The 27,936-nt window shown below is 41.0% G+C and overlaps 3 protein-coding genes across 5 annotated transcripts in view; all 3 read right to left on the bottom strand.

Moving 5' to 3' along the window:
* Positions 1 to 1,574: 1,574 nt before the first annotated feature.
* On the bottom strand, positions 1,575 to 14,012 carry adnpb (activity-dependent neuroprotector homeobox b). Its single transcript, XM_008318291.2, has 4 exons — positions 13,546 to 14,012; positions 8,904 to 9,021; positions 5,771 to 5,863; positions 1,575 to 5,578 (listed from the first exon to the last, which is right to left on the bottom strand). Exons 2-4 carry the CDS (start codon positions 9,009 to 9,011, stop codon positions 2,603 to 2,605), a joined length of 3,177 nt encoding a protein of 1,058 aa, XP_008316513.1. The 5' UTR covers positions 9,012 to 9,021; positions 13,546 to 14,012; the 3' UTR covers positions 1,575 to 2,602.
* Positions 14,013 to 15,028: 1,016 nt separating this feature from the next.
* On the bottom strand, positions 15,029 to 19,846 carry dpm1 (dolichyl-phosphate mannosyltransferase subunit 1, catalytic). The gene is made up of 9 exons (XM_008318290.3): positions 19,681 to 19,846; positions 18,262 to 18,361; positions 18,098 to 18,131; positions 17,942 to 18,018; positions 16,729 to 16,754; positions 16,545 to 16,640; positions 15,696 to 15,764; positions 15,491 to 15,605; positions 15,029 to 15,326 (listed from the first exon to the last, which is right to left on the bottom strand). The coding sequence occupies exons 1-9, from the start codon at positions 19,809 to 19,811 to the stop codon at positions 15,222 to 15,224; spliced, it is 753 nt and encodes a 250-aa protein (XP_008316512.1). The 5' UTR covers positions 19,812 to 19,846; the 3' UTR covers positions 15,029 to 15,221.
* A 629-nt stretch (positions 19,847 to 20,475) lies between these two features.
* The window catches only part of LOC103384680 (collagen alpha-1(XX) chain), a 24,346-nt gene continuing 16,885 nt past the window's right edge, over positions 20,476 to 27,936 (bottom strand). For all 3 annotated transcript variants that reach the window (XM_008318286.3, XM_017036118.2, XM_017036119.2), the window contains 25 exons: positions 27,552 to 27,684; positions 27,283 to 27,428; positions 27,012 to 27,141; positions 26,706 to 26,822; positions 26,429 to 26,575; positions 25,888 to 25,944; positions 25,493 to 25,531; positions 25,259 to 25,397; positions 25,030 to 25,172; positions 24,768 to 24,877; positions 24,460 to 24,618; positions 24,262 to 24,339; positions 23,821 to 23,907; positions 23,687 to 23,740; positions 23,403 to 23,498; positions 23,250 to 23,303; positions 23,068 to 23,121; positions 22,924 to 22,977; positions 22,494 to 22,565; positions 22,316 to 22,351; positions 22,160 to 22,226; positions 21,895 to 22,083; positions 21,697 to 21,774; positions 21,276 to 21,437; positions 20,476 to 21,205 (listed from right to left, as the gene is read on the bottom strand). In XM_008318286.3, the coding sequence (XP_008316508.1) occupies positions 21,168 to 21,205; positions 21,276 to 21,437; positions 21,697 to 21,774; positions 21,895 to 22,083; positions 22,160 to 22,226; positions 22,316 to 22,351; positions 22,494 to 22,565; positions 22,924 to 22,977; positions 23,068 to 23,121; positions 23,250 to 23,303; positions 23,403 to 23,498; positions 23,687 to 23,740; positions 23,821 to 23,907; positions 24,262 to 24,339; positions 24,460 to 24,618; positions 24,768 to 24,877; positions 25,030 to 25,172; positions 25,259 to 25,397; positions 25,493 to 25,531; positions 25,888 to 25,944; positions 26,429 to 26,575; positions 26,706 to 26,822; positions 27,012 to 27,141; positions 27,283 to 27,428; positions 27,552 to 27,684 (2,439 nt within the window). In that variant the 3' untranslated portion in view covers positions 20,476 to 21,167. The remainder of the gene's footprint in view (positions 21,206 to 21,275; positions 21,438 to 21,696; positions 21,775 to 21,894; positions 22,084 to 22,159; positions 22,227 to 22,315; positions 22,352 to 22,493; positions 22,566 to 22,923; positions 22,978 to 23,067; positions 23,122 to 23,249; positions 23,304 to 23,402; positions 23,499 to 23,686; positions 23,741 to 23,820; positions 23,908 to 24,261; positions 24,340 to 24,459; positions 24,619 to 24,767; positions 24,878 to 25,029; positions 25,173 to 25,258; positions 25,398 to 25,492; positions 25,532 to 25,887; positions 25,945 to 26,428; positions 26,576 to 26,705; positions 26,823 to 27,011; positions 27,142 to 27,282; positions 27,429 to 27,551; positions 27,685 to 27,936) is intronic.

Raw genomic sequence — 27,936 nt, 5'->3', positions numbered from 1 at the left:
AATTTGCCTCACCCTCCTCCATCCTGGCTCTGTCCATTCTTATTTCCCCCCCCACCTTTTTCTGTGCTGGAGGTCAGGTGAGGCCAATCATCAACTTGACCTTCTGTGACCAGTTTGGACGTCGCGTCCCCCTTTCTGTTAAGCACAAGGCCGTTGATGCCTCGGTGGAGTGAATTTCTTTGTCTCTGACAGAACACACAAGTATAAACCAGAACCTCCTCATCCCTTTTCTCCAGCTGCAGGGGGCGCCAGCATCAACACCAACACAACCTCCAAGCACAGCCATCAGCCCTCCTCCCCCACTTTCTCTCCCACACGACCCTCCTCTGCTGCTTCACCCCCCCCACCCGTCTCCTCCTCCTTCATTCTCACGTCCCTCTCCGACTCCCTTTTTCCCTTCACCTTCCCCTCCTCCTCAGCGCCTCTCCCAACCATTTTGTCTCCCTCCTTCCCTCCCCCTTTGAAAGGCAGTTGGGCTCTCCTTCTGCGCACAGCACTGCAGATGAGACCTCCTCCTCCTCCCCCACAGTCTACCAGGCCTCTACCTCTCTCCTTCAGACTCCCCCACCACTCCTTTCTTCCCTCCCTCACTCCCCTGAACAGCATAGCAACACTGAGTAGCAAGCAAAGGAGAGCCTTCTCCCTCTCTCTCTCTCTAAAGCACTGGGGTAATTTCCCTCCATTTTAGATCCCTCCTCACTGGACATGAGGAGTGTGGACTTTTTAATGAAATTCTGTATTCAACCTGTGCTTGGACCTCACTCTGTTGTCCCACGTTGGTAAAAAGAGGGGGAGTAATCAGGTGTCCTTCCAGTCAGATCTGATTGATTTGAGAGAAGCAAACATCAGGCGCACAGCAAAGGGTTAACCCTGTGAGGTTAAGCTTTTTTTTTTCCTCGCACAAGTTACAACTAAGTAATTAGTGTATGAAAACCAACGTATAAACACATTGTACATTCTGTGATATGTTCTCAAAACACATCATGCTGAGCCAGGTGCTTTCAAGGACCTTTCAGGTCCAATTACATCCGATTCTCAACACATAAAAATCAAATCCCCATTTTAAGAAAATTCTTATGCTGTTGTTATACAAAGGTAAAGTGAGTTAGAGTGGGATTTGTATAATCCCACTCTGGTCTTGCAAGGGTGGAAGAAGGTGAGGAGCTCATTTTTGGTTACCAGGCAATTGCTGCGTAGTCGTGGAACTGGAACTATTTTGGGCCTCTTGCAGACAAAACTCCCTGTAAGCTAACCTCAGCTTCATGTTTGGATTAACTCACACATTGAATATATTATGTATAGAAAATTAAAAGATGTTGCATTGTCAACCATGGTTGCAAAGGAAAACTGTTGGTTTCAGAATACTTTCCCAGACTTATGTAGGTCAAAGAAAATAAAAAAAAGTCCGTCTTTTCCAGAAAGTATTGATCCGATGGTTCATACTGCTTCTGTTTAAGTGCAGAAGAACGACTTAAGATGGGCGCTCTATAAATGGATGATCCAGCTGTCATTCACACGTTTTGTCTACACTGGCATTGGAACACACTTGGGAAAGTGGCACACATCACAATCAGTTAGTGAGAAGCACAATTACAGCACTTTTATTTATAATTGAAAAAGAAAAAGGTAAAACAAATACACACAGATCAAAAAACACATATTTAACAATTCCTCAGGGAGAAAATAGCTTTTCACTTCAGGGGATGCTGATATGGTGCTTAATCACCTTTTGGAGACAAAGGGTTAAGCTAAAATTGTAAAAAAAAAACAAACAAACAAAACAAAAACAAAACAAAAAAAAACTGAATAACGTCAAGGTGAGTGAGTGTGAGGCCGTATAATTTAAGAGGACAGCTCAGATGTACTGGTCTTTCTAAGGAGAATTCAATTCAAATTGGCTCAAGAGAAAAAAAAATCAAACAAAAAAACATTTTTGTTTGTCATTTATATAGAGATATATTATTTTTGTGTAACAAATCATAGTTTTTTTTAAAAATAAACATACATGGGGAAAAAACCAGCCACCTAAGCAACAACAATCATAAAGCATACCAATCTAGAACATATGAGGCTACCTTACACACAGGTAATGGTATATATTTAAACATGAACATGTACATCAAACTTGTCAAAACATCGTCTAAAAGACTGTACAAATTTACACTACCTATCTCTGTAGAACCACATGAAAAATGGTGGACAATCTGGTCAGTCTGAACGCTTCTTCTCAAAACATCTCCCTGTTTTCAGCCAAGCTCAGGAACCCAGTAGTTGACCGGACAACAGCAACTCCATTTTCTATTTAACATTCAGAAAACAGAAGGCAAAAAAACTAACCACTAACCACCTTTTTTAAATTCATTTAACTTCATTGTTGTCACTCTACCTGGTCTCCTACTTGGCGTCAAAACATTTAAACTGTCCACATCTCTACATTAATTCATCAGCTTGCCACATTTCGCCTTTTTAGCTTTGCTGAATGGCTTGTTTTTTTTTTTTTTTTGCTTCCTCTCCTTGTCGGTGTCTACTTGTAACCAAGCAGTGCCTTTTATATAGGTGAGGCAAATCAAAAGTCTTAAATGTCTTTGACTGTGCAAGCTGGTCAGACCTGCTGTTTGCTGAGTGGGGTCCTATCTCTTCTGCTTCTGGCAGATGACGGTACAAATTTAGGTATTATGATGGGCAGCGGGTCTCGCCCTTTAGCAGCCGGTCTTCCTGAGCTCTCTGCAGGCATAAAACCATTCTTTATGTGAGCCCCTTCAAATTCTTCATCTTCATCTTCGTCATCCTCCTCCTCATCATCATCATCATCGTCATCGTCGTCATCATCCTCATCATCATCATCGTCGTCATCTGATAGATCATCCATATCTGAAATAACCTTGTTTTTTATGCTTCGATGCACCTTCTCATTAGGTTTTCGGAGTCGTTTTTTCTGCTGATGCTCTCCACCATCACTGTCCGAGTCAATGGGGATGGGCTCTGAAAGGTCCAAAGGCATTTTTTGTGCTGAGATGCTGATTGTCTTGGTTTGGTCTTTGCTGGCACTGTTAGGTTTGGGGGTGTACGACGTACATTTAGAACCTTCTACTGTCTGTGTTGGCTTCTCTTTTGGTTGTGGAACCACACCACCATTGGCAGCTATAAGGTCCCTGTGTCTCTGTAACGCCTGCTCCGACACGCCAATGCGCGTCTTGGATGTCCGCCTTGTGGTGTGCCGGCTCTCAAATAAGCCTTCGTGGGTTAATGCCAGCTTGTGACTTACTCTGCCCAATTCATGCATGTTGAAGCCAAGCAACACAGTGGCATTTTGGGTTTCACATTCCTGGGTGCACTTTCTTCTGTTGTTACCGAAGTGGCTGGAGATGTCTGACTTCCACAACCAAAGACTGGCCGCTAGCTTTTCAACCTCTCTCTGTGTGGGATATGGCGCTTGGTTAAAGTACATTGTCAAGAAGGTCTTTCTGGACTCGTAGGACTCATGTTCCAGTCCTTTGGGGTCCAGAGCTAGAGTCACAGGTTCATCAGGATCTTCTACAAATTGACCGTTCACATCCCTTGGGTGTGCCTTTTCTCCAGGAGGTCCAGCCCTCCTTCTTTTTGGTGCACTAGTGTTAGAACTGTCAAAGCTGGACCTTTTCAGAGCACTGCTCTGGGCCTGGCTGACACGAGAGGAATGTGCGCGGTTCTCCTGACCGTTTTGAGACTTGCCTACGCCTCGACAGTGCACCAGGTGTAGAGTGATGGTGGAGGCAGTCATGTTACTAGTATATACCCCCAGGCAGTGAATACACTTGTAGGTCAGTTTTTTTTCTACAGGATGGACCGTCTGAATGACCTGGTGCCTGTCTCTCAGGTGGTGAGCCAGTGAGTCTGAGATTGGTCCCTTAAGGATAGAGAAGCAAAGGGGACAAAGCGTCTTACCCACATCTCTTTTGTACGGTACAGAGGCCTGTGGGATACTCCTGACGGACACGCCATCAGCAGAAGCTGAAGAGGTTTTGGACAAGTGCTGAGGCAACGCCTTCTTGCTCGACGTCAAAGACGCAGACAGGGCTGATGACATGGAGCTGCTGTTGATTTGATTTTGGAACGCCATAGACTCCTGAGGCGAGTCTTTCATATTGTAGGTAGTGACAATCAACTGGACATTTTTGGGATTACCCTGTTGCAAAGTTAGATCAAAGGTCAAGGGGGAATCTGTGCGTGGACCTACTGTCTCATCAGGGTGGGAAAATCTCATGTGTGCCACCATCTTCTCTACGTCGTTAAAGGTTGCCCGACAGTGTGGACAAGACAGACCATGGATCAACATGTGGTTTAACAGTGTGTCACTGGGGAGGTAACGGTTGCAGTAAAGACATTTGCTGGTGAAGTTGTGGATCTTCATGATGTAGTTGGCAACAGCAGGCACCTTTTCAGCCTTGTGCTCTTTTTCAAAATGAGCGCTGTACACATTCTCTGGAAAGAGCTCGTTGCAGATGGTGCAGATTTTCCACTTCTGAGTGTAGGACGTACCAAGAACTGAGGATCCGCTTTTCTTGGCTGTAAGTGAGGCTACAGTAGTAGCTGCTGCCTGGACACGTGAACCCAGAGGGTTGGATTTAAGTGAAGAAGAAGCGTTCAACACAACTGGATTCCGTATGCTGCTGCCTGAAATAAGCTGCTTTGCTGCATGCGACTGTTGTGGCACAGCAACCTGAGCATTCCCTGGTAAACTAACCCTCACTTGCTGAGTGCCGACTGAGAATGACTGGGTTGTCCCCGCCTTCAACCCCACTGTATCATGTTTCATCCCAGCCAGAAGATTGTGGGCGTTGATGCCCATCTTTGACGCCATAACCCGATTTAGCTGTGAACCAGGGGTCCTGGTACTGGCCATTACTGCACCCTTAGGGCCCATACCAATAATGGTCCTGTCTCCTATAGTTTTGGGAGGGACCATTAGTATGGGTTTGGGACGGGGGACTATCACACTGGTGTGTCCAATCATAGCGGTCACTTGGTAGCCAATGCGTTCATGGTCCTCAATGACATGTTGAACCAATGCCTCGTATGTTCTGGGAACGAACAGACACTTTTTGCAGTGAATCTGATTACTGTTGACATAGTTTGAGTTATGACTCTCTGTAATCCCTGTAGCTCCATTTTGGGCATTTGTCTTGTCTCCTGGCTTCACAATATAGGGCTGAGCCACTTGCTGGAAGTGTTCCCGGTAGATGTGCTTTCGCACTACATTGTACAAAGGGTCTCTGTAGGTACACTTCTTGCAGTAATACACAGCTTGTTCTACACTGTCGCCGCTTCGCTTTAGCAATCCATCCTTCAACATAACCCCACCAGATCCTGGCACCATACCACCAGGACTCTGCCGCATGTTGTTGTTGGGCATATGGAAAAGCTTGATGTGTGTTTCCAGAGTCTTTTTGTTGCCATTGTAAGTGCAGTAGGGACAGTTGAGTAGAATGTTGTTCTCAAAGTCTTCACTGTGGACGTTACGGAAGTGGCTCTTGTAGGCAGAGAAGTACTTGGATGAAAAGACACAGCCCGAGCAGCAGAAAGGCTTAGATCTGTAGTCCTGTGGACACAGAAGTAACACGTTAATTGGGTGAAACACTTAAAACAATCATCAGCTCAATACTCATATCTACCAATCACATTACTGAGAACAGATGTTAATACCTGAAACATCAGAAATCCTTTCTGACAAACAATTGTGTATATTAATTTGAGCACGTAGTGTTGTGTGAGTAACAGAGAAGAAACACACCTGGACTTTGGTATGCGATGGTTCCCACATGCATACATCTTCCCAGGATGTGTGCTTTATATAGACCTCTGGAGGAGTGAAGTCTTTATAGTCCTGAAGCAGAAGAAAATTAATTTAATGAGGCAAAAGCACATTTTGGTGCATGAAATAATTTGACTTTTTCTTTGGGCTGATGGATAAACTCATACATATACACAAACACAGATACACACACTTAATGGGGATTCATGGTAATCCATGGTTGTACTGCAGCTCAACAAAAGATGATTGGATTGCCATAAAAACAGGATGGTTCTGTCTCTTTAAATTCACTAAATTGTCCTTATCAGCAAAAAGGTACAAAGCCAACGCAACCAAAAAATGTTTTATTCCACTCTGTTGCAATTCAGCAAATGTAACACCTAGCTGCCTTTGTGCCAATGGTGTGTGTGAATACACTACAGTGGTGGAGGATATATCACCTTGTGTGAGTCAACACTGAATCCTGCACATTGTGCTTGATCAGGACACCTTGCCAGGAGTGTAAGAAAGTCCATTAATGAAACAATTAAACGACTGATAACAAGGACTCAACTACTGCTTGGGGGCACGGCGGCGCTCTGATGAAAATGTGTGCTAATTAAAATTTAGAAGAATGCAACCTTTCAGGAAGAAAACTAAAAATCGAATGACAGCCTGAGCACACATTGAGCCAACATTTACGAACAACCATCAACATTTTTAATTCAGGTCTCTAAAGTTTCCAATGTCATGCCTACATGAATCTCACACTTTTACAATTTACAGTTCTACAAAAGTGTGAACACTTCAGAAAAAAAATTAACACAGAATAAGTACAATGTGTTGTTCCCAAATATGACCTGAAACAAATATTTCTTTCACACTGAGTAAGATGAACCGAAAATGTGTCCATGGGAGACAATCACATAATACTGAAGGCACATCAAATCTATACATGTGACATTGCTGTTGCATGTCTCTTTTGCTGCATTTTTTACTTACAATAGAATTGGATTAAGGGAAGTGAAACACACCTGTCCCAAAGAAAGATGCTGATGACAAATCTCTTTTTGGCCACCCTTAAAATTTGAATTCCCTCTTAAAACAATCACATTTTGGAGCCTCACGATACAAATTGTAAAAAAAATAAAAAAATGCAAATCAATAGCAGCATAAACAGAGTGGTTTCTAAAACCATTTTTTTTATAAATGATTTATTCAAAAATCCGATGAAGGAAGCTTCATGAAACAGCTGACTGCTGCTGTGCATCTGCATCTGTTGTGTTGTGTTTCAGAACAAACCTTTTGTTTTCAATCTCACACAGTTAGGGATTTTTTCCCCAGAGAAACAATAACTGGTAATGTCTGGGTTTTCATAGCCAATGCCAATATGACAGACAATAATTTAATTTTTTTTCCTTAAGAAATAATGATACAACCAATTTTCAATGTTGACCAGATGTTAACAAATGTGCAGATGTACAGTAGGTCTCATCACAATACAACAATTCCAATTCTTTTCAACAGTGAACCTTTGTAAACAAACAAAAGATGTATGCAGCCACACTGTGATAATGTGGTAAATAGTAATAACAGAGCAAATTCATTGACCCAATCAAATTTAACTGCATCTTAAAGCTTTAGTGAAAGTGGAAAAGTGAAAGTGAATTACTTTTTGTGACACAGTGGTGTGACACAGCACACCACTGTACACAACGAAATGTGACCTCTGCATTTTACCCATCACCATAGTGAGCAGGGGGCAGCTTTAAGCGCCCGGGGACTAGTGTGTGGGGACAGTACCTCAGTGGCAACTTGGCAGCTGGTGGATTCAAACCTGAATCCACCAGCTGCCAACCTTCAAACCTTCCGGAACCAGTCCATTTCCTTAACCACCAAGCCACCACTGCCCCAGACAGCCTTTACAGCAATAAACGTAGCACAGCAGAGTACCGCAATGAAACACTGATCTACGAACCATGTTTTCAACATGACTAACTCTAACTGGTGACTGTCCAGTTAGTACACATCCTGCTGGTTTTTCAAGCCAATTATTTTGGACATGAATTGTGTCGGAGGTCAGGAGAGAGGAAACACACATTCACAAGCTGGAACTAGTATGTCGTTAGTTTGGGAGGACTTTACAGTGAGCCAAGAAAGTTCCAAGCTCTATTTGTAACAGTAACGTTAACCATAGAAGGGGCAACGTGAATTTGAAAGAATACCAATAATCTGACACTTAAAACACTAGCTTAACATGACCAGCCACAGCAAAACAATTGCAATTGATCTGTAGTGTAGCCAAACACGCAAATAGTTGGATGGATTGTCAGTTCTAGAAATAAAGAGCCTAAAACTGAGATATTACTTTTTACCAAGGCCTATCACTATCACTTGCGAAATTACACTTTTCACACACCTGTTGAATAAAAACATCCACGCTCCGTTTCATTTAACCTTGCCAGTTGCCGGCTGGTGTACGACTGTTGTCATCTAGACTGGTGGTGACATGTTGTGCTAGCTGCAAATGGCTCTGAAGCAGCCCTGTATTATATCAGCTTTAGAAAAAATCTGCTTTGTCATTGTTCTACTTAGTAGGCACATATACACACAATGAAATTTGTCAACTACATTTAATCCATCCACCCATCCCTGGGGAGCACTGATCACTTTTGGAAGCACTTGGGAAGCAAAGGAATTGGTGCTTGCTCAACAAACCACAGGCGGTCGTGGGCGGGATTTAAAATATCGACCCTCTGATAACAAGCTCAACCCTCTTACCACATGGGCACAGACTAGCCAACGATGTTGGGAGCGCAAGGACACTGGCGGCTGTCTGCTCAGTGCATGTATGACTCAGTGTTGGAAGCTTGCATGCATTTATCAGTCAATTTATGAACTTGCATTACATTATGAGCTCCATTACAACTCGCGAGGGGGAAAAAAAACCCATCTTAAATGAATTTAATAAAGGTTTAACACCAATGTTAGTGTTAGACTGGCTGTATTAATCATCAAATTTATCGAATTTCATTTGAGCATGCAATTAAACTGAATTGTGATTCACACCATGTATTCTTCATAAGACTAAGGTATTGGCCAAAATGCAGATCGGTGTGGGTGAAGTTCTGACCTCTAGATGATCCCTGCAGAACTCCAGGCCGATGTCTCCCAGAACCTTCTTCACATTTCTCCTTGCTTTCCGCAGGCTACCCAGGTTATTGACAGGGAGCTGGAACATTCTGCCCACCCTAAAAGACACAAAACACATGCGATCAACAGGTGTGTGGACAGAACAGGGAACAAGCATATGTGTACTGAACAGCCATCAGAGCAGGTCACAGGGATGGCAGGCTTTGACTTTGAACATCAGTTTTGTTTTATCTTGGTAACTAACAATTTAATTTAAAGGATTTTCGAGCAAACAAGAGGATAACCTGAGCTGTGAAAAACACTCATTGCAGACTATGCAGTGAACAGTAACTCACATACATCAATATCATGTTAGTTGCAGCAAGTAAATACTGAGAGCGTTCATTGTAGTGATTCAGTTTATACTGCTGAGGAGCAGAGCGACGTGAACAAGTTTAGAGGAGACACCCGTAACCATGGGAACTATACACAAAGATGATCAGAGCTGCGGCAAACATAAAACGGTTGTACTAAGACTTTGACACTAAAACTATCACGAAGAACACAGAAGAAAAGAATGCTACTGATTTTTTAGCTCTAGTAGCAGAGACACACATTTATGTCAGGGGATTCGCACATTCTAACTGACTGATACACTGTAGTGGCAACACAAACACTAACCCAGTATACATACCACACAGCAAGGTAAAACTGATAGAATATTATAACACATATCATAACAACGTTTACTATGTCTTTTTTTTCTTTTAGATTTACACTTCCATTATTGGGTCACCTTTTTAAGCGCTTTACACTGCAATAACAGTGGAGACAGGTGTGTTTATTTCTAATATTGACCCTCCTCAGGCCCTTGTATAAACAGCTTCAAAATCAACAACTTTTAAATTGCACAAGTTATAAACCAAGGCTCAGTAGATGGTTTTGATTTTCATTATTTTTGTGAGAAGAAAAAAACAAGTGACTAAATCATAGCCTAAATTAACTCGTCACATTAACCGGTCAAAGGTCACGTTAATGCCAATGACATCAAGGCCAATCGTTTACAGTAAACAGACCTGCTCCAAGTAGTTCCCTTTAACAACTGAGCTCCTGGATATCACAAGATAGAAAAAAGGGGGTGAGGTGAGTGGATGTGGGGGGTGAGGGTCAGATGGTGAACTCCAGAGAACTGCCACACTGTTGGTGAAAAATGTCATGTGAGTGACTCTCTCTCCCTACTTCCCCTTCCCTGTTGTTTTTGCTTACTACTTAGATGGCGCTAGAGAGAAGGCCCATTATATAAGCCTTTCTGCACTCCCTAGCATGCTTCGTTTTTTTTTCTCCCAATGCCATCTCAGAATGGCGCCTCCTATTGAGTCAGTAGCTGCCTCTACAATATTTCTGCAGTGAAGGGGGAGGGGAAGAATAAGGGGTGGGACATAAGGGAGAAAGGAGAGAGATAGTGAGTTAGTGAGCGAGAGAGAGATAAAGAGACAGAATGGGAGGGAGAAGGAGAGGGAGAGAGAGACAGAGAGAGGGAGACATAGATGAGAGAGTGAGGATGAGGGTAAGGGGGTGGGAGAGCTAGGGAGGAATAGGAGAGAGGGTGGATGGGTGAGTGAGTGAGTGAGAACAAGCAAGGGGAGGAGTGTGAAGAAAGGGGTGAGAGAGAGACGGAAGTGAAGGGGGGTGGGGAGGCAGGGAGGTCAGGCAGACATACTCAGAGGAGGGAGTTAGGGAGGGATGGGGGAGAAAAGAAGAAGGAGGGGGGAGAGGCCTAGGCAAGGAGGGGGACAGGGAGGTATAAAACAGAAGAGGGTGAGGGAAAGGGGGGGTGAATGTGTTCACAGGGGAGGGTTGTGAGAGGGTGAGAGGAAAAAAGGAGGGAGTATGGGTGGGGGGGCAAGGAAAGCAGAGCAGGATGGAAGGGAGGGAGAGAAGGAAAAGGAGAGGGAGGAAAGGCGATAGGAGGCTGCTGTGCTCAGCTAAGCCGAGGGCTGCTGGCAGAAAACAGGTTTCTCTATCTTCTACATTTGTGGTGAAAGAGAAACAACAGGGGAGGCCGAGGAAAACCTTCAACCACTGACACAGTCCTCGTCCACTGGGACACTGTAACTGTGTCCAAGTTACAGATGTTTATGCTTTTTCTTACATGTGTGCATCGTGTTCACCAGCGATCAAAACAATAGGTGACAATATTTTGCACAAAAGCCTTCGTGCCACCATTCATTTACTACATTGTTTCCACCTCTGTGCTGGGATTCTTGACAAAACATTGCCTGAAATGAGCCATTAATGCAGTTTTCTTGACTGTTTGGTGGTAAAACTATTTTAAAATGGCAGAAGGGTTTTAGATTCCCATGTTTCCAATGGAAAGACCAAACAGATCAATGAGGTAATATGAGGGTAATGGTGGTAAAACCGGACTTAAAACAATGTAGGACCCTACTGAAGGACATTTTCAAGAAACACACAAACTTCACTGAACCAGGTTTGGATCGGTCGAATGATAGTCAGAGAAAAAAAGTCTGAAAAAAATAAATAAATAAAACATTGGCAGTTCCAATTATTTAGACTCTGCAATACAACTGAGAAAAAAAATCCAAGGCCATTTGCCTTTCTTCTAGCATGCAGCTCTGTGAACTGCAGTTTGTGGTTTTCTATTTTAATGCATTTATTGGTAGATTACAGTCGCAATGGTCTTGTTGTGGCTGACATAGCTGAGAGAGGCCCAATAGACCACTGCTGTATCAAGGTAGCATTTTAGGTTGAATTGGCCTGATACCATATGATGAAAAAACAACAACAGACCCACTTTTTCTAACTCCATAATACCATTCTGCATAGATACATTCAGCTTGCAACTGATCAACATTCTGCATAGGGACCATTACTGGTTTTAATGAGCCAAACCCCAATAATAGAGGTTTAGGTTAAAGTTAGGGCTTACTACGATTAGGCATTACTTAAAGTTATGTTTAGTTCACAGCAGGATACCAACCACAATAGCTGTGCAGACCTTGTGGTTGTGTTTGATCTTGTGTAACATCGACACAATGTTTACCATCCAACTGGCACTCAGACTCTGATGAGTGTAATAGGCACAATGCTGACTTACTGTCACCTAGGCAAGCTCAAATCACATCTGAACGGTCGATTATTAAATTAGAAATCAATAAGTGGTTTGGATAATAAAACCAAACACTACATCACTGTATTGGTGATTAACAACAATTGACCGAGAGGCATCAAGATGTCGGGCACAATTCAAATGACACTCATCATCAGCCTGATACAGATCAAAAACCCTGAAGCAAATGTAAACTGCCGAAATCCAATGAAATATGGAAACGCTGTAATGTCATTAAAGAATTGCTCAGCACATAATTAACTCCTGCTACTGTGTGGTCATGAGTGGTAAGTACGGCATCTGTTGTTGACACTACAGTTTTGAAACAGTGAACATAATGGAGTATTTAATGAAACAAAAATCTCCAACATTATCATGAAAAATATGATGAAGGCCAGGTTGTACTTGGACCTGAAATATGATGGTAGATTTTTCAATTAAGAACCAAAAGCAAGTGTTCTATCACCCAACAAAGTCAGAGTTCTAACACCTACTGGGGTATGCCAGAGACTGAAAATACAATCCAGGACAATGTGCTTTGTGCACATCTTGAGCTTAGATCCTTTATGACCTATTAGCAAAAAAAAATACAGTGATGCTATGTTGTTTTGCTTTTCAGCAAACACATCTAAATGTCTTTTTTATGAATAAGTAGATTGATAGGACTGTAAATTGATTTTAGCAACCTAATAATAAAGGTCTGTGTCTGCAAAGAGGAAGGATAACCTGCAAACGTCCTCTGGCTAACTGTTTAAGCACCAGCTCTATTAAAGGTAGGGATGCTTAATTATCATAGTTTTCAGTGGGTTTACTGAAAACAGTATCGATCTGAAATGTTTGATTTTGCTTACAAACCAACATTATTTGGTACACTTTCAGAAGAGCATAATAAATAAATAATCTAACATCTGTACATTATATTTCATTGTTCAAAGAAGACTCTGAGATGGTTTAAATATGATAAGATTTTCTCTGTAGATCCAGCATGTCATGTCACAATCATTTGATCTGGACTTCTGTAAAAACTGACAGCTCAGACATTTAATCTGTAAACATGGGATATGAAGAATTGTGGAGTGAACTGAATGTAGACCATGTTACCAATACCAAGACCGGTCTCGAACGCAAACGGGTACAAATAATAAACCCAAAGACTCTATAGCCATTCCTTTGGCAGGAAACTGCTGCTGACAAAGACTAGGAGGCAGTTAGCATGCTAGGCTAACAACTCAATGGAAAATTAACCTATATTATTGTTCAAATAATACACGAATCCCTTGTAAGTAACCACATTCCTTGAAAAACACAGTGCTTTGGAACAATCCAACTCTCTTTAAATGAGTCGTTAAACTTGAGTTCACTGTGAGGCTCCATCCAAACAGAACGTTAGCGGTGTTAGCAACCAAAGTTCTCCGCAGCCGCTAATTTATCTCGAGCTGTAGGTCAGCATGTAACCGGGAACTAACACTCGTCGTAATGCACCGCAGAAACAAACAACCGGGCAAGTTTTTACCTGCTTTTATGTCCAAAACGCTCCCGCCCGGTCTAAATGTGTCACCTCAGGATGATTGCACTATCGGTGACTCTCCTTCGTTTGTTTTTTCAGAAAATATTAATCCAGTTTTCGACGGGAAAGACCCGTCTTTTTCTGTAAGAAACGTTATAACCCCTCTTCTCTTCTGTCCTCTTCCCCGTGGTCGGCACTCAGACACAGAGAGCTTCATTAGACAGTCACCACCTCCATTCCGCGGAGCGCCGAGGGCGGACACACATTCTGCCCCACTGACTGACTGACAAAGGGGGCGGCAACTAAGGCAGCGCAGCCGGTCTTTCACATAAGACGCCGAAAATTGCCTGTTTTTGCGGCCACAGCCTGAAAACCGTTGCCCTCTCTGACAGTCGAGACGCACATCCAGCACTGGCAAACTGCCTTCTCCAAAATGGCGCAAATAAAAGGACCGGAAGTTACGTCTACATGATTAGCATAAAGACTCTCATTGTGAAAGAACCTCGCGAGCCCGGCTCGTCAATTAAAGCTTCTGATTGGTTAACTTTGAGCCAATTAAGTGGATGTAGATAAGGATTAATAATTTGTTATTTGGTCATTTTAAAGTCTGTACACAAACGTCGTTTCCTCATAGCGTTCTCTGTGGGGTAAACAACCCAGTGTCCCAGTAGTTGCATGAAATGTCCGCCAGCGGGCGTCATACTGATGAGGTTAGATTGACGCACATGCGCATTTGGACTCCACCCTTCCCACCTCCTTAACGTCCTCCTTGCAGTTAAATACCAGAGGGTCGGATGTGCACAGTGCCTCAGTTCAGTACAGAACGGATGTGCTATAAACGGTTGGTGGCGCTGTGCCGTTTAAAGAAACAGACCGGAACTACTTTCCTGCACTAGTTCCTCAGGAGGTGGAGGAAGAGTGAGCTCTGCATTAACCTAACACTAGTATCCAGGAACTGAAATTATTTTTTACATCTCACATGGGGCATTTAAAACAAATGGTGCTGTGAGCCCAGCATTGATTTATAATAATCACACATTCAAGAATCTTTAAAGGATGTGTGAAAAACCGAAAACCTATAAAAGGGTTTTTATAGTGTCTTAAAAAAAGAGTTGACCAGTTTGTATCAATAAAAAGTATGTATTGTTTCCATGTATCAGCAGTCAATGGGCCACACCGTAGAAGACAGGTTAGTTCTCTTGCCTATCAGCAAAAATACTCTGGTGTTCTTCCTTTGTTGTGTCCATGTATTTTCTCCTATAGTCCAGAAACGTGAAGGATAACGTTAATGGACGCCTTTGACTGACTACAGTGAGTGAAAGTGTGAACAGTTCTTTGTCTAACTGCCCTCGCATCACCCCCTGCTACAATGGCTCCACCGTTGAATAATCCCCTCATCCCACCAGCTCTTCACCCTGACCACAATTAAAATAATGGATTTTGACCATATAAATGAATGAATAAATAAAACTGTTAGACACTCAACAAGCGCATAACCACAAGTTATAAAACTTTTATTCTTATACAAACAATAACAGCTGTAGCAGGTGATTTTAAACCTTTATCCTGGACTCAGACGTCTGAGCACTACACTACAGACACGAAATAGACATGTTATTGGAAATCAAATTCTAAGTGGAGCTAACTACTTCTACTGTACACTGTAGGACCTGGTGGTCTGGTCATGTTGTGGCAAAAAGTACAAGCAGTCCTTTTACAAATGACAGGATCTCATTCCCGCCCAGTTTGGACTCTCCGTAAACTCGATCGACAAAGGAAATAGGAACCTGTTTGGAGAAGAAGAGAAGAAAAAGACAGAACGTTGACCTTTCTCCTTGTCATACATAGTTGACTAACACTGTATGTTACTTGTTTAAGCTACAAGCTCAAACAACCACTCCGGTGTTTATGGAGATTAATATGAGTTTAAAAAAATGAATTTTGGTCTTACTTCTCCCACTGAGTAGTTGAGCTGTCGGGCACGGACAATCATCTCCATTTGAAAGACGTAGCCTTTGGACACACATCGCTCCACCAGGTTCTCCAGCACCTCCTTCTTATACAGTCTAGAATGGATGAAGCAGCAGATGCCTGAGGTAACACACACCGTTTCTCCAGTGTTTGAGTATTCACAGAAAACGTTCAACACCTCATACCTGAAACTTCCTGTCAGGTCTGAAGCATTAGGTCTCAGCAACACCTGCGTCAGGAAGTTTGCTCCCCGGCTTTAATTAAGAGATAAAAAAGAGAATATAAATCAACCTTCAGTTCCTTTCCTGATGGAAGAATGTTTTTAAATATCACGTTTTTGATTTTAACTCATCTTAGAACCGCTAAGACATTTAAGAGGATTAAAAAAACAGCAACAATTCTGAAACAACAACATACACTGATCACATCCATAACCTGAAGAAAAGAAAATAGTTTTTCTAGTATGGTCTTTGTCAGCTTTAATGTCTAACGTGACATAAAAAGTGAGGACATTACAAGTTTTTTTTGCCAGGTTTTACCCTGCAGTTGAGCAAAGTCTGCCCCAGTCCGGGGGAGTCCATGATTTGCTGGCACATGAAATAGTATGGTTAAAGGTTAGAATGTGTAAGAGGAAGAAACACACTCAACCCGACCTCGGAGCAGAGAGTCAAATATGCTTGAGGTGAACCTGGAAGCAATCCTGTTGTAAACATGTGCTGCAAACAGCCAATGAAAAACAAGGGTGGGACGATTGGGAAAATTGTGTGAACTTAATTTTTCTGCTTCTATTATCAATATCACTTATGGATCTTTGGATGAATCCATGGAGTTGCTTCATTTTATTTTGCTTTTATTTATTCTCCAGCGATTACAAGTGTAGCTCCCACTGTTCCAGATTCAGTAACCTGATGTTAACCTTTCACTCGCCACACAAACATCTGCTGTAAATAGTCTCTCGGTGTTTACACAAAGTCTGTTCACAAATCCGTGAACGTTGTGGAGAGTGTCAACAGCTTCAGGATGAGAGTGCAAACCTGATGAGTTTTCTGCGCAGGTCCCAGCCGTACACGCCTCCGTTGCCTCTGTATCGTGTGCCAGATACCAGGTCATAGTTTCCCTCCTTTTGTTTCCTAACAAATGAAAAAAAAGAGTCAAGTATTTAAAAAAAAAACTCACATGGTCACGGGGATAAAAGTGTTTAAATTTAGAAGCACTTACTGAATAAATTCTGGAATAAATTTTGGCTGTAAAAAAAGAGAGAATAATGAACAAAAATCATTATCTGAAATGATTCTATGGAGACATAACCTGCAATTCAGCTAAAGAGGGTTTGTTTTATAGATTTAGATCATGGCTAAATCAAAGCAACACATTTTTATAATCACATTACAAGCTTGTTTAATGTTGTTTTATTATTTACTAATGTCAGATTAAAGGAGGTTCAGTTTTTTTTTTAATGAGGAAGCAGTGCAAACACATACACCACAAAGAGCCAAACAGGAAAACCTAGCTGCCAGGAGGAAGCTGCTTAGTAATAACTAGTGAACCAGGTATAGGTTTCCTCACACTCTTACACAATCAGCCGGGACTCTTGTTTGTGTAGCTTTTTTAACCCTGGGACAGGTGAACAGAAGTCCATAGAATAAATCAGTGTTTTTGAGTTCATGGGTTCACAGAAGCTTCTGCTCTATACTGCTGCTGATGTTGCTGCTGTTGTGTGTGTGTGTGTGTGTGGACTGCACTGAATACAGGAATCCAAATGATGTATTTCAGACATGCTGTTGCCAAACAACACATTTGAACTTGGTGATGGAGCGAGGGTTGCTTCTGGTTGCTAAGATATACAGTATATAAAGAACAGATTTATTCAGTGGACTTTGGTAAAGAATAGTAGACAGTGACAAAATGTCACAAACTTCAGGTGAAAAGAGCCATTTGGTAAGACGGACAAAAGTCACGCCTTGACTTTAAATGACTGTTTAGTACAGTGGCTCCCAGCTTTTTTGGCTTGTGACCCCATTTTGGCGTCACAAATTTCTGTCAACCCTGGAGACATTTTAGTAGCTGTCACTTGTGATCGCAGCCATCAATCAAGATTTGCCTGCTCAGCTAGTTTTGTATACAGTTCTTTAAGAAGAAGAAGAAGAATATTTAGTTGGAAACACAATTGTATCAGTATATTTTTTTCAATTACTAGACATTTCAGGCGACCCCATTTGAATTCCACAAGACCCCACAAGGGGGCCACAACCCCAAGGTTGAAAAAAGTGAACAGCATCGTAAAATTACGTTATTCTGTTTATATTGATTTTTTTCTAAATACGGATATTTAAAAATTACACCATCATAAGCTTTAACCCTTTACAAACCAAACATGGGAACGTCTGACAAATACAGCCAGTGCACCCATAACAAAATCAGTTCCACTCACATGATGGGAAAGATCTGCATCCATAATGAAGATGAAATTCCCAGTTGCATGTTTAACGCCGTGAATGTAGGCAGTGCCTTGAAAGGGACAGAATTCAATTAGTGGTCGACAGAGAGAAACAAAAAGCACTGCAACGAATTGTATCCATGTCCTTACCTAGGCCTAACTTTTTTGCTCTGGGTCGTAGAAGCTAAAACAAACAAACAAAGAACAGGTAAGTTTCAACAAATATGACACACAGTTAGCAGGGATAGCTGTGATCCTCACAACTAAATGGGAAAAACTATTCGCTTTCCCATTGGAATGGTCAAATAACTTACTATTCTGTCCTGTCCGTATATTCTCTGCAGCTGCTCTGCCACCTCCAGTGTGCCGTCTGGACTCCCGTCATCAATGATGATTACCTCATAGTTATGCCCACTGTAAACACAGTCAAAATCAGCACCTTATTAAAAATAATGATTAAAATTAAAAGCTAGCAGATAAAGAAACGGTTAACTCGTAGTTTTTAAATCATGGCAGAAAATACTTTGTTTTGCTGAGACATTATTTAGAGAGGGGTTTGATCACCGTTCAAACTATGAGCTCAATTAGTCCCACAGGACTGCACTTAAATCCTACTTGATTTTGGCAGCTGTTCTGAAAAGATGTGAAAATGTCATTGTCAAATATTAGGATAGATTTAGAACTTAATTGGAAACACTGATTTTAAAAGGTTAACCCGTATTATTTATTTACTGACAAAAGGGCGTTGAAGATTTTCAAAGCTAGAGATTTTATGGGATCATAAATAAGAATTCCGCCCTGCTCTGATGTCTGCTGGGACTGACTCCAGTTTCCACAGACCCTGAAAACTATTTGGCACTAGAAGACGAAAATAAAAAAAACAAGAGTACAATGGTAAACAGGAATGTCAGAAATTAGTTGTGCATCGCAGCAACTAATTCCAATTGTTTTATAAGTGCAGCAGGAGTCAGTTAAATGGGGCTGTCAAGTCTACAGCATATTTTAATTCACAGTACGTCACGTAAGGCAGACTTTTTGCCATTCGTCCGCCACGCCATTACTGTATATACGTAGAATCCTACAGCTGCAGTCATTGTTGGCTTTAGTTTTTGAATGAGACTAAGCTTGTGTTTTACAGCTTGTTGGCTTTAGTTTTTGAATGAGACTTAATGTAATGAGACTTAATGTAATTACGGTTTGAGATATATTTGACGGCTACCTAACATACAGTAAGCTACCGGAAAAAGAGAACAACAAAATGCAAACTCAATCTTGTGAACAGTAAAACTTTATGTGACATTATTAAACAACATATTTATAGCAACTTAATAAATTAAATTTATATTTAATGTATTGACGTAAACTAAAATGTATACGTTTATTGCACGGGGCTGGTGAGGTGAAAGGTATTCCATTAATTCCATTGCATACAACTTCACCGGCTGGTGAGGTGAAAGGTATTCCATTACTGCATACAACTTCACAACAACTTCACTGCATACAACTTCGTGCTAAATGAATGTTCCTTTAAAAAAAAAACCCCGACCGCCTACATATATTTTATTAACGTAAGAACGGTTTGTTTTCCACCCAGAACATGTATATAAGTACTGTACACTATGTAGTGTTTGGGTTCATGCTGAGTGACAGCTCATCACTGAGTCAGGCTTTACTTACAACAGCTTACATTAGCATTAGCCACACTGCTAAATAACAATATGCTCTGAGCTCACCTTTCTCCAAAATATTTCACCAGCAGCCAAACTATCAGTGGAAGGTTTTCTCGTTCGTTGTATGTCGGCAGTAACACTGAATATTTATCCCCATTTTCCCGGATGCGGTGCGACGTTTTCCTGCTCGCCATGATTTTTTTTTAGCAGGAAACCATAACTTGTATTGCAGTACACGTAACTTCCGGTTAAAACTTTCAAAATTAGGGTCGGACTGTAAACGTAAACCGAACCATAAACGTTTCGACTAATCCATTTTAATCACTTACATACACACTCTATTGTTGAAACAAATGTAGACATTTTCTTATCAATAATGACACAATACATATAATTTATGACATCTCATCCCCAGCCACACGGCTGAGTGAACTCTTGGCACTGGTACGATACTTCAAATATTGATTTATTAACACCATTACTCACACTAACTCTTTCACCACATGACCTTTGAATTAAATAAATATTATTTTTTATTATTATATTTGGATAATCAATTTGGTAAGAGTAGAACATACAGACAGTAAGTAGAACTGGCATTTACACAATGTTTCTGTTTTGATCTATTTTTATATTCTATTTATATTTCATAAATTTCATTATATTCTATGTACATCTTTGTTTTCACTTTTGTCAAGGAGTGTCTGTAATGTCAACAATTTCCCTCAGGGAATGAAAAAAGTAATTTGATTATGATTCCAAAACACCAAATTGTTTACTCCATTGTTTATCATTAATTAAAATATCTTTGTGCTGCTATAGAACTATAGAATGACAAGACAAAAAAGTTACTTATTTGGACACATTATTGAAACTTTAATAACAAAGTTGGAAAAATGTATGTACACACAAATAGCCATTTACACACAGCTCTCTCACACACGCATGTTTGTATACACACACACACACAAACTAAGGTACATAATAAAAATGTAAACCAGGATGATTTTCAATATGCATGTACAAAGTAGGGAATATCATAACATGATCATAATATATAATATAAAAAATATGAAATATACAAATTATGATACACATGGGAACAGACTTTCTCACAGCTTCTTTTTTTTGACCATGGAACAAAGTGGAACTTTTACACCATGGGTTTATTTCATGATGCTTGAGGCAGATCAGGTTAGACAGGAGCCCAAAGTTAACTATAGTCATGGATACAGTGCATAAAGAACAATAACATGGTAACAAAAGTTGTTACAAACTACTTTACTCTGTTGTACACACTGGGGAAATCATTTGCGATACTACCTTTTCAGTTTAAATACTGATCTATTTTTGCAAAATATCAACATCAGAAAAGGAGCTACTTCCTGTTTATTGTTTTATGTCCTTTTTTCATGTAAGGAGTCAGTTAGTCGGACACCGACACTCTCTAGTGGTGCTGTTTTCAGCTGCACTCTTTCAGTCAGTTGTTCAGCTCCAGTTGAAGCTCAGTCATTTCAGACAGAACCGTCTGTCTGCTCCTTCACGCCCTCTCAAGGCTCGTAGCCGTAATACTCTTCCTCGGGGTAAGCTGAGAAAAACAAAACAACAGTCAACGGACATCTCAAAAGGAAAAGCTCACATAAGAAGCAGCAGTTCACCTGGTTGTTGGGGAACACCCTGGCAGCCTCTGCTGCTGTCGCAAACGCCCGGTGGTCCAATCTCGCCTGCTTGTCCAGAAGCTCCGAGGCCTCCTGGAGGTCCTGGTGTGCCATCATCTCCTCTAGAACCTGGAGGTCCAAGTCTGGACTCACCTGGTGGACCTGAATAAACACGTAGTAATGAAGAATTACTGAAGATCTCAGCCACATGTTAGCACTAGTCCACGTCCATTAGAAACAGCGAAAGTCCATCGGAGCCATTGGTTTATACTTCAACAGATGCCGAAGCGTTATTTTTGACTCAACTCAATGACAAACCTAAAAATGCCAACAGGTGACCAGCAGCTCCTGCAGGACTACATAGAAGTATCCCCATATAACACCAATCCACGAATGAAACCAATGATTCATAAAATATTACCTGCGTAACCTTTGATCCCTGGCGACCCCTGGACATTGGTCCCTCCATCACCTTTCTCCCCAATTTTACCTCGCTGTCCTGTAAAAGAGCAAAAGAAAGGATGATAAAAACCGAAATGCAGAGTCAGAGTTTATAAAGAACTGTTCCATACCTTTTTGGGGTTTTTTTTTAGCTTTTTTCCATTTACAAAAATCTCACCCTGTTCTCCTGGATAACCAGGCCTCCCAAGTCTCCCCCTGGGACCAACTTGTCCTTGGGTTCCTCTGGCACCTGGTGGACCCTTTGGTCCTGGTATACCTGGTTCTCCTGGGGGTCCCACGGGCTCCTCGATTGGAGCCGGCTTACGACTTATCTCGTTGATAAACTTGTCGAGCTTCAAGACCTCCTCTGAACAAAGCAAGACGACCGGTGTTAGTGTGTTAGGGTTCAATTCCACGACACAGCTGAATGACTGTTGACTCACTGTGTACAAGTTGTTCACAGGCCTGAGTGACCAGCTGGTAGATGATGCTCATAGACTGAGGCTCCCCCTGTTGAACACCAATAGAAGTCACAGTAAATATTAGGGACATCTGTAGTAAAAAAAAAAAAAAAAAGAAGGGTAAAAATATAAACTTACCTTCTCACCTCGTTCCCCTTTACTGCCTGATAGGCCCTGAAAAATCAGAACAGAGAGAAGAGTTCATGGTCTCTGTCACTTCTGTCTGCTGAAATAGACCACAGTGTCCATTTTTGACAGCAGAATGACAGCACATAAAAGTGACAAAAGGTGCTGTCATTTGTCCCTTTGGTCTCACCGTAGGTCCCACCAGTCCTGCAGGCCCCCTTTCTCCAATTTGCCCAGGATAACCTGGCATTCCCTGGAAACCCTGAGGGAAAACGTAAAAAAAAAATCATGTTAGAAAAAACAAGATAAAATGGGAACAGTGTTAAAGTTAGACTCAGAAAAACCTTAAATTTATATTTACCTTTTTATATTTTATATATAAAAAGGTAAATATAAAAAAGATTATTGTAATAATAATAACAACAACAATCCACTAAAATCCATTCTTATTCTTATTCTTATTCTTATTCTTATTATTTGAAATTCAGGACAAAGTACATACTCAAAGATATATTTAAATACACAATTCAAATATACATATATACTTAACACAGTGCTTTACCAAAATTAAAAGTGAACTAAATAGAAACAAGTGAAAGAAAATTGAAATGAACCCTGACCCTGGGTCCAGGAAGACCAGGTGTACCAATGTTTCCTTCCAGTCCCCTGATGCCCTGTGAGGGTGTGAAACAGTTAAATTAGGTCAAAACTTAAAACTTTTAAAACATTCATTCTCATGTTTGAAGCACAGCTGAACATTTCACCTGAGGACCTGGAACTCCTTCTTCCCCTTTAGGACCTGGAGGTCCTGGTAAACCCTGCAGGAAGGTAGGGTAAATTGGGAAGATGGGAAGTAATGATAAAACATTTACAGCAAATGGACTCCTTATATACTTCATCACAGATCTTTGATAGAATCATACACACACCAGACAGGCTGTCTCACCTGGACTCCAGGTCTCCCAGGGTCCCCCTTTCCTCCCCTTGGCCCTGGTGGCCCCTTAAAGTAAAAAAAGAAACATGTTTAAACACTTCAGCTTCTCATGTACTGTACGTTGTTGTAGTTGGTGTATTAAGGTATGGGTTTATGTTTTCTCACCTCTTTTCCTTGGACAGTTATCCCACGCGGTCCAACATTTCCAACAAGTCCAAGTCCTCCTTCAGGTCCAGGTTTTCCTGGTGGACCCACCTCCCCCTGAACCACAAGGACAACATAAGTTTTAAAAAAAATTCTCTTGGTAAAAACAAACATTGTAACATTATATAGATGCTGTTGGTCTTTCTTTAAAACACAGCCCTGCTTAATTTAGATTTTTGTTTTGAAATAAAAAAGGAAACATACATTCTATTTATTTATTTATTTTTAAATAAATTTCCTTTCACCTTCTGGCCTTCTTCTCCCTTATCTCCTTTCTCACCACGAGGACCAGGTCTGCCCTGAAATACAACAGTTTTGTAAATGTATTAGGATCAAGTTATACAATAAAAAAGTAAAAGATAAAAACTGTAATTCATACAGTAGGCCCAGGTGAACCAGGAGCTCCAGGAACGTCAGAGGAACAGGTGCAGGTGTAAGGCTGAGAAGGACAACTCTCCTCATCTCTCTGTCAAAATAAAAGACATTTTCACAATTGTCTAATGGATTGTGAAGGACTGAGCTCTTGACCTATTTAACATCATTGGGATTAGTCAGAAATGAAAACTGGTGTCTTTCTGTTCAGACAGAAAACAGGAAACAAAGTTTTTTTTTTAATATTTAGAATTTTTAATTTATCTTGACTTCGATTTCTTTTTCTTCAGGGGTCGCCACAGCACATCACCTGACTCCATCTCATCAATTTTGACTAATTATGATTAATCATGATGAATGACGCTAATGATTAATCACGACTTTTTGATTTTCTAATGAAAGTTTAAATATTTTTGTATTGATGTAGGTGGAGCAGGAATAAACTGACCACTCCGGGCAGGTCACAACAGGTGTCGTCTAACACCCATGTGTTGTTGCAAACAATCTCAAAGGACAGCAGCTGGAACTGGAAACAAAACAAACGCAGAACAAAAAAAAAATCGTCATGTCTGTCATGTTCATGTAAACAATAACAGTGTGAATCTGGACTCAGATCAGTTTAGTAGAATCTACAGGATGTAATTACTGGAACAGATCCACTGTTAGGTCCCCTGGTCTTCATCAGTTTTCCCAGCATCTCAAAACCATCAGTAGGCAGGCTGCCCAGGGGACGGGCTGGTCTCTCACCCACACGCTGGCAGTCTACAGACAGAGACACACTCCCCTGACTGATGGACAAGTGAATCTGTGGAATAAAAGAAAAATAAGCTCGAACTAATCTGTGGAATAAAAGAAAAATAAGCTCAAACATAAAATGATGTTCCTAATATATCACTTCTAATTGGATTTCTAATTGAATCCAAATTTCCTAAGGATATCAGGAAAAAAAATGACCTTGTGGAAGCTGCCATAGAAGAGTCTGCGGACCTGGGACTGGTCAAAGGTCAGTTCCTGCACCTCCCCCCTGTAGTCCAGACTGAAGTAGACCAGGTGTTTTGTGGTAGCTGTGCAGGTGAGCAACGGTCAATTAGAAGAGTCACATTTCTAATCATGAGTCACTTCAGGATGGTGACAGCTGGATGAAGGTATTTTTCTCTCTCTTAACTAACTTTTAAGCATGAGAGACTTTGTTGAAAAAGGTACAGATGTGACTCACGGTCAAGTATGACTCCCATCTTTGGCTGGAAGTCGTTGTCTGTGAGCTGCCACAGAGAGAAAGGTTCCCTGGGGGTGTCCTGCAGGACACGGAAGGCGATGCTGATGGTATGTTCAGGAGAGAATCCTGCAGGATGGATAAACCTGGAGGAGGAGGAGAACAAAAAAAAATATTACTAATTCATAGTATTATTTTTGTTCACATTGTAGTAACAACTCTGCTGTCTCACTTGGTGCTCTGTGTCAGCTGGATGTCTCTGTACAGGCTGTAGGTTGGACGGGTGTTGAAGATGAACGGTTCTGCCACCACGCCCTCTACAGACGAGTGAGCTCTAGGGGTCAGACCGAACGCTTCCATCATGTCAAACCCTGCTCCGAGAGAGAAAACACAGACATTCGTCACCTACAATTTCTCTTTTCATTTGTTCAGAAATGCGGCAGAATCATTGTCTGTGCAGACTGACCGTTGACAATGTTGTTTCTGATGGTGACCTCGGGACACACTGTAACACAAGAGGGCAGTGTTGACCGACATTTACTGAGAGAACGCGAGAAGCGGATGTAGTCGCTGTACTGCATAACTCTTTACTTCAGCAATTATACACAAATTTTTACAGTGAAAGCAAAGATATTTTCAAAAATATAAATATTCCTAATTTTGGAAGAATTATTATTTAATTATTTAACACCTTTTAAAAATTATAATACTATTAAAGACTATACTGTTAAATACTAAACAATATAAAATATATAAAATATAAGATACAAGATAAATAAAATTAATAAATAATAAATAATTAAATAAATAATTTCTCATATATTTGTAAATTTTTAGTCTGTGTGGATGTGCATACGTTACCTTCATTGTGGATAGGATATAACCGTGGATGAATGGGAATATGGGCTGGAGCTGCAGCTGCAATAGTAAAGTAAAGTAAAAAATAAATTTTTTTTTAGTGTTATTCAAAGTGTTATTCAATCTATAGCTTATTTGTTGTTAATGTATCTGTAAAAACTAAATTGTGATACAAATAACAAGAAGAAATCACAATATTTTTTAATATCATATCATATGTATGTCTTTTTTCAGCATGTATTAATTACTTATATTATATTCTGCTGTAGTAGCAAATGTCTAAAAGGGCAGAATTAATTCCATTTAATTTGGAAACTTAATCAAAAATAGTGCATTGCTCTGTTGAGAATTTTTGAAAATTTAATATCCATTATGTTGATATTTGATATTGGTTTCTGTAAGGATCAATTATATTTTTATAAATATAAATTATATTTTCTATAAATTATAATTATACAGCTTAACAACAATTAGGGCAGACCAGCTGATCAACAATGAACAAAAAAATTGTCATGAAATCCACATGGGTCAATTCAATTTAAACCTGTTGGATGGAGAATGGAGACGGCAGCGCCCTCTGCTGAGCCCAAGATAGAGTACACGCTGATGCGATACAGACTCTCTGCTTCCAGATCAGTGAAACAGTGACTACTTTTGGACTCGTCCACGCGTTCTTCCTTTGTTGTTTTGTCTGCACAGAACAAACAGTTACATTAGCAACCACCACAGCATGTGGCTTTTAATGTCCATTTTAGACATAAACATAGAGCGTACTGCATGTGATTGGAAAAAATGTTTTTACTGATCCTTCCACCGGTTACCTTTGAGAGAGTGAATGGCAATTCGATATTCAGAGACAGCAGATGCAGGTCTCCAGGACACACAGATGCTGGAGTGGTCAGATCTGACCACGCTCACACTGCTGACCCTCAGACTGGCTGGAGAGGGAGAGAAGGGGAGAAAACTGTCATATTTTTTCAATATGAAAATACAGGTATTGTTTTGAAAATCCCTGAAGTCTTACATTTAAGTACTGCATTCATATTTTAGCATCAATTTTCTTCTAAATAGGATTGTAATACGCAAATCCAACGTCATGTAAAAGCCATTAATTCTGTTAAACTCACCTGTTTTTCCCTGAGCTGAACCACTTCCTCCTTCTTTGTTTCTGTACTCAGCTGTGACGACGACACCGTAACGCGTATCTGGCTGTAACTCTTTCAGCAACACTCGCTTTTCACTGCCGGAGACCAACAACTGCGGATGACAAATGCACAGCACAAGAGAGGTGAATTCCCGAGACACAGTCAGATCAGGTTGAACAACACAAGATGGAAGATAAGACAAGCCTGAGGCTGAGTGATGAAGAAGACCTGAGGATGACCTCAGCTCACTCACAGTACTGTCCTGGGTTTCAACCCCAGAGAGTGCAGTGTAAGTCAGCCTATACTGGAGGACGTGAGCGTTGGGAGGAACCCAGCTGACGACCATGCTGACTGGCGTTTCCTCAGAGATTGTGACACTCGTCGGTCCTCCACCAGACACTGCGAGGACAGGAAAGACAAAGACTTTCTACTCTTCTTTCTCTGTAAGCAGACGCACTTCTAAGCGAGACTGAAATTTTAAGCAGCTGTTATCTCGGCAGGACTAGCTTTACGTGAACTTACTGGTGCTGTAGCGAGTAGCCACAGCTTCACTCTGAGCTCCATCTCCATACAGCGCTGACAGAGAGATCTGGTACTCTTTGTTGTCCTCAACCCCTTCCAGGATGGCTCCTTCACTCTCACCGCTCACCCTTAACTGGAACAAAGTACACGAATAAATAGCAACAAGTTACTCTTTAATAGACTGGAATACCTTTTATTGGCATTTGCAAACAAACTTTTTGACCATAATTGTCCTAAAATTGAAAGGGGGGGGGAGAGGGTGCGTCAGGAGCAGATAGATGGAGCATCCGTGTGAACTAAGATAAATGACATGTAAAAGTCATGCAAAAGCTTTTATCATTTTTACGCCATCTAGTGGGGAAACGTGGGTATTGCAGGAAAAAGG

The sequence above is a fragment of the Cynoglossus semilaevis genome, chromosome 10, assembly GCF_000523025.1.
Source record: "Cynoglossus semilaevis isolate Cse_v1.0 chromosome 10, Cse_v1.0, whole genome shotgun sequence".
NCBI lineage: Eukaryota > Metazoa > Chordata > Actinopteri > Pleuronectiformes > Cynoglossidae > Cynoglossus > Cynoglossus semilaevis.
The sequence above is the reverse complement of the archived record's forward strand: the minus strand, read 5'-3'. Positions and strand labels throughout refer to the sequence as shown.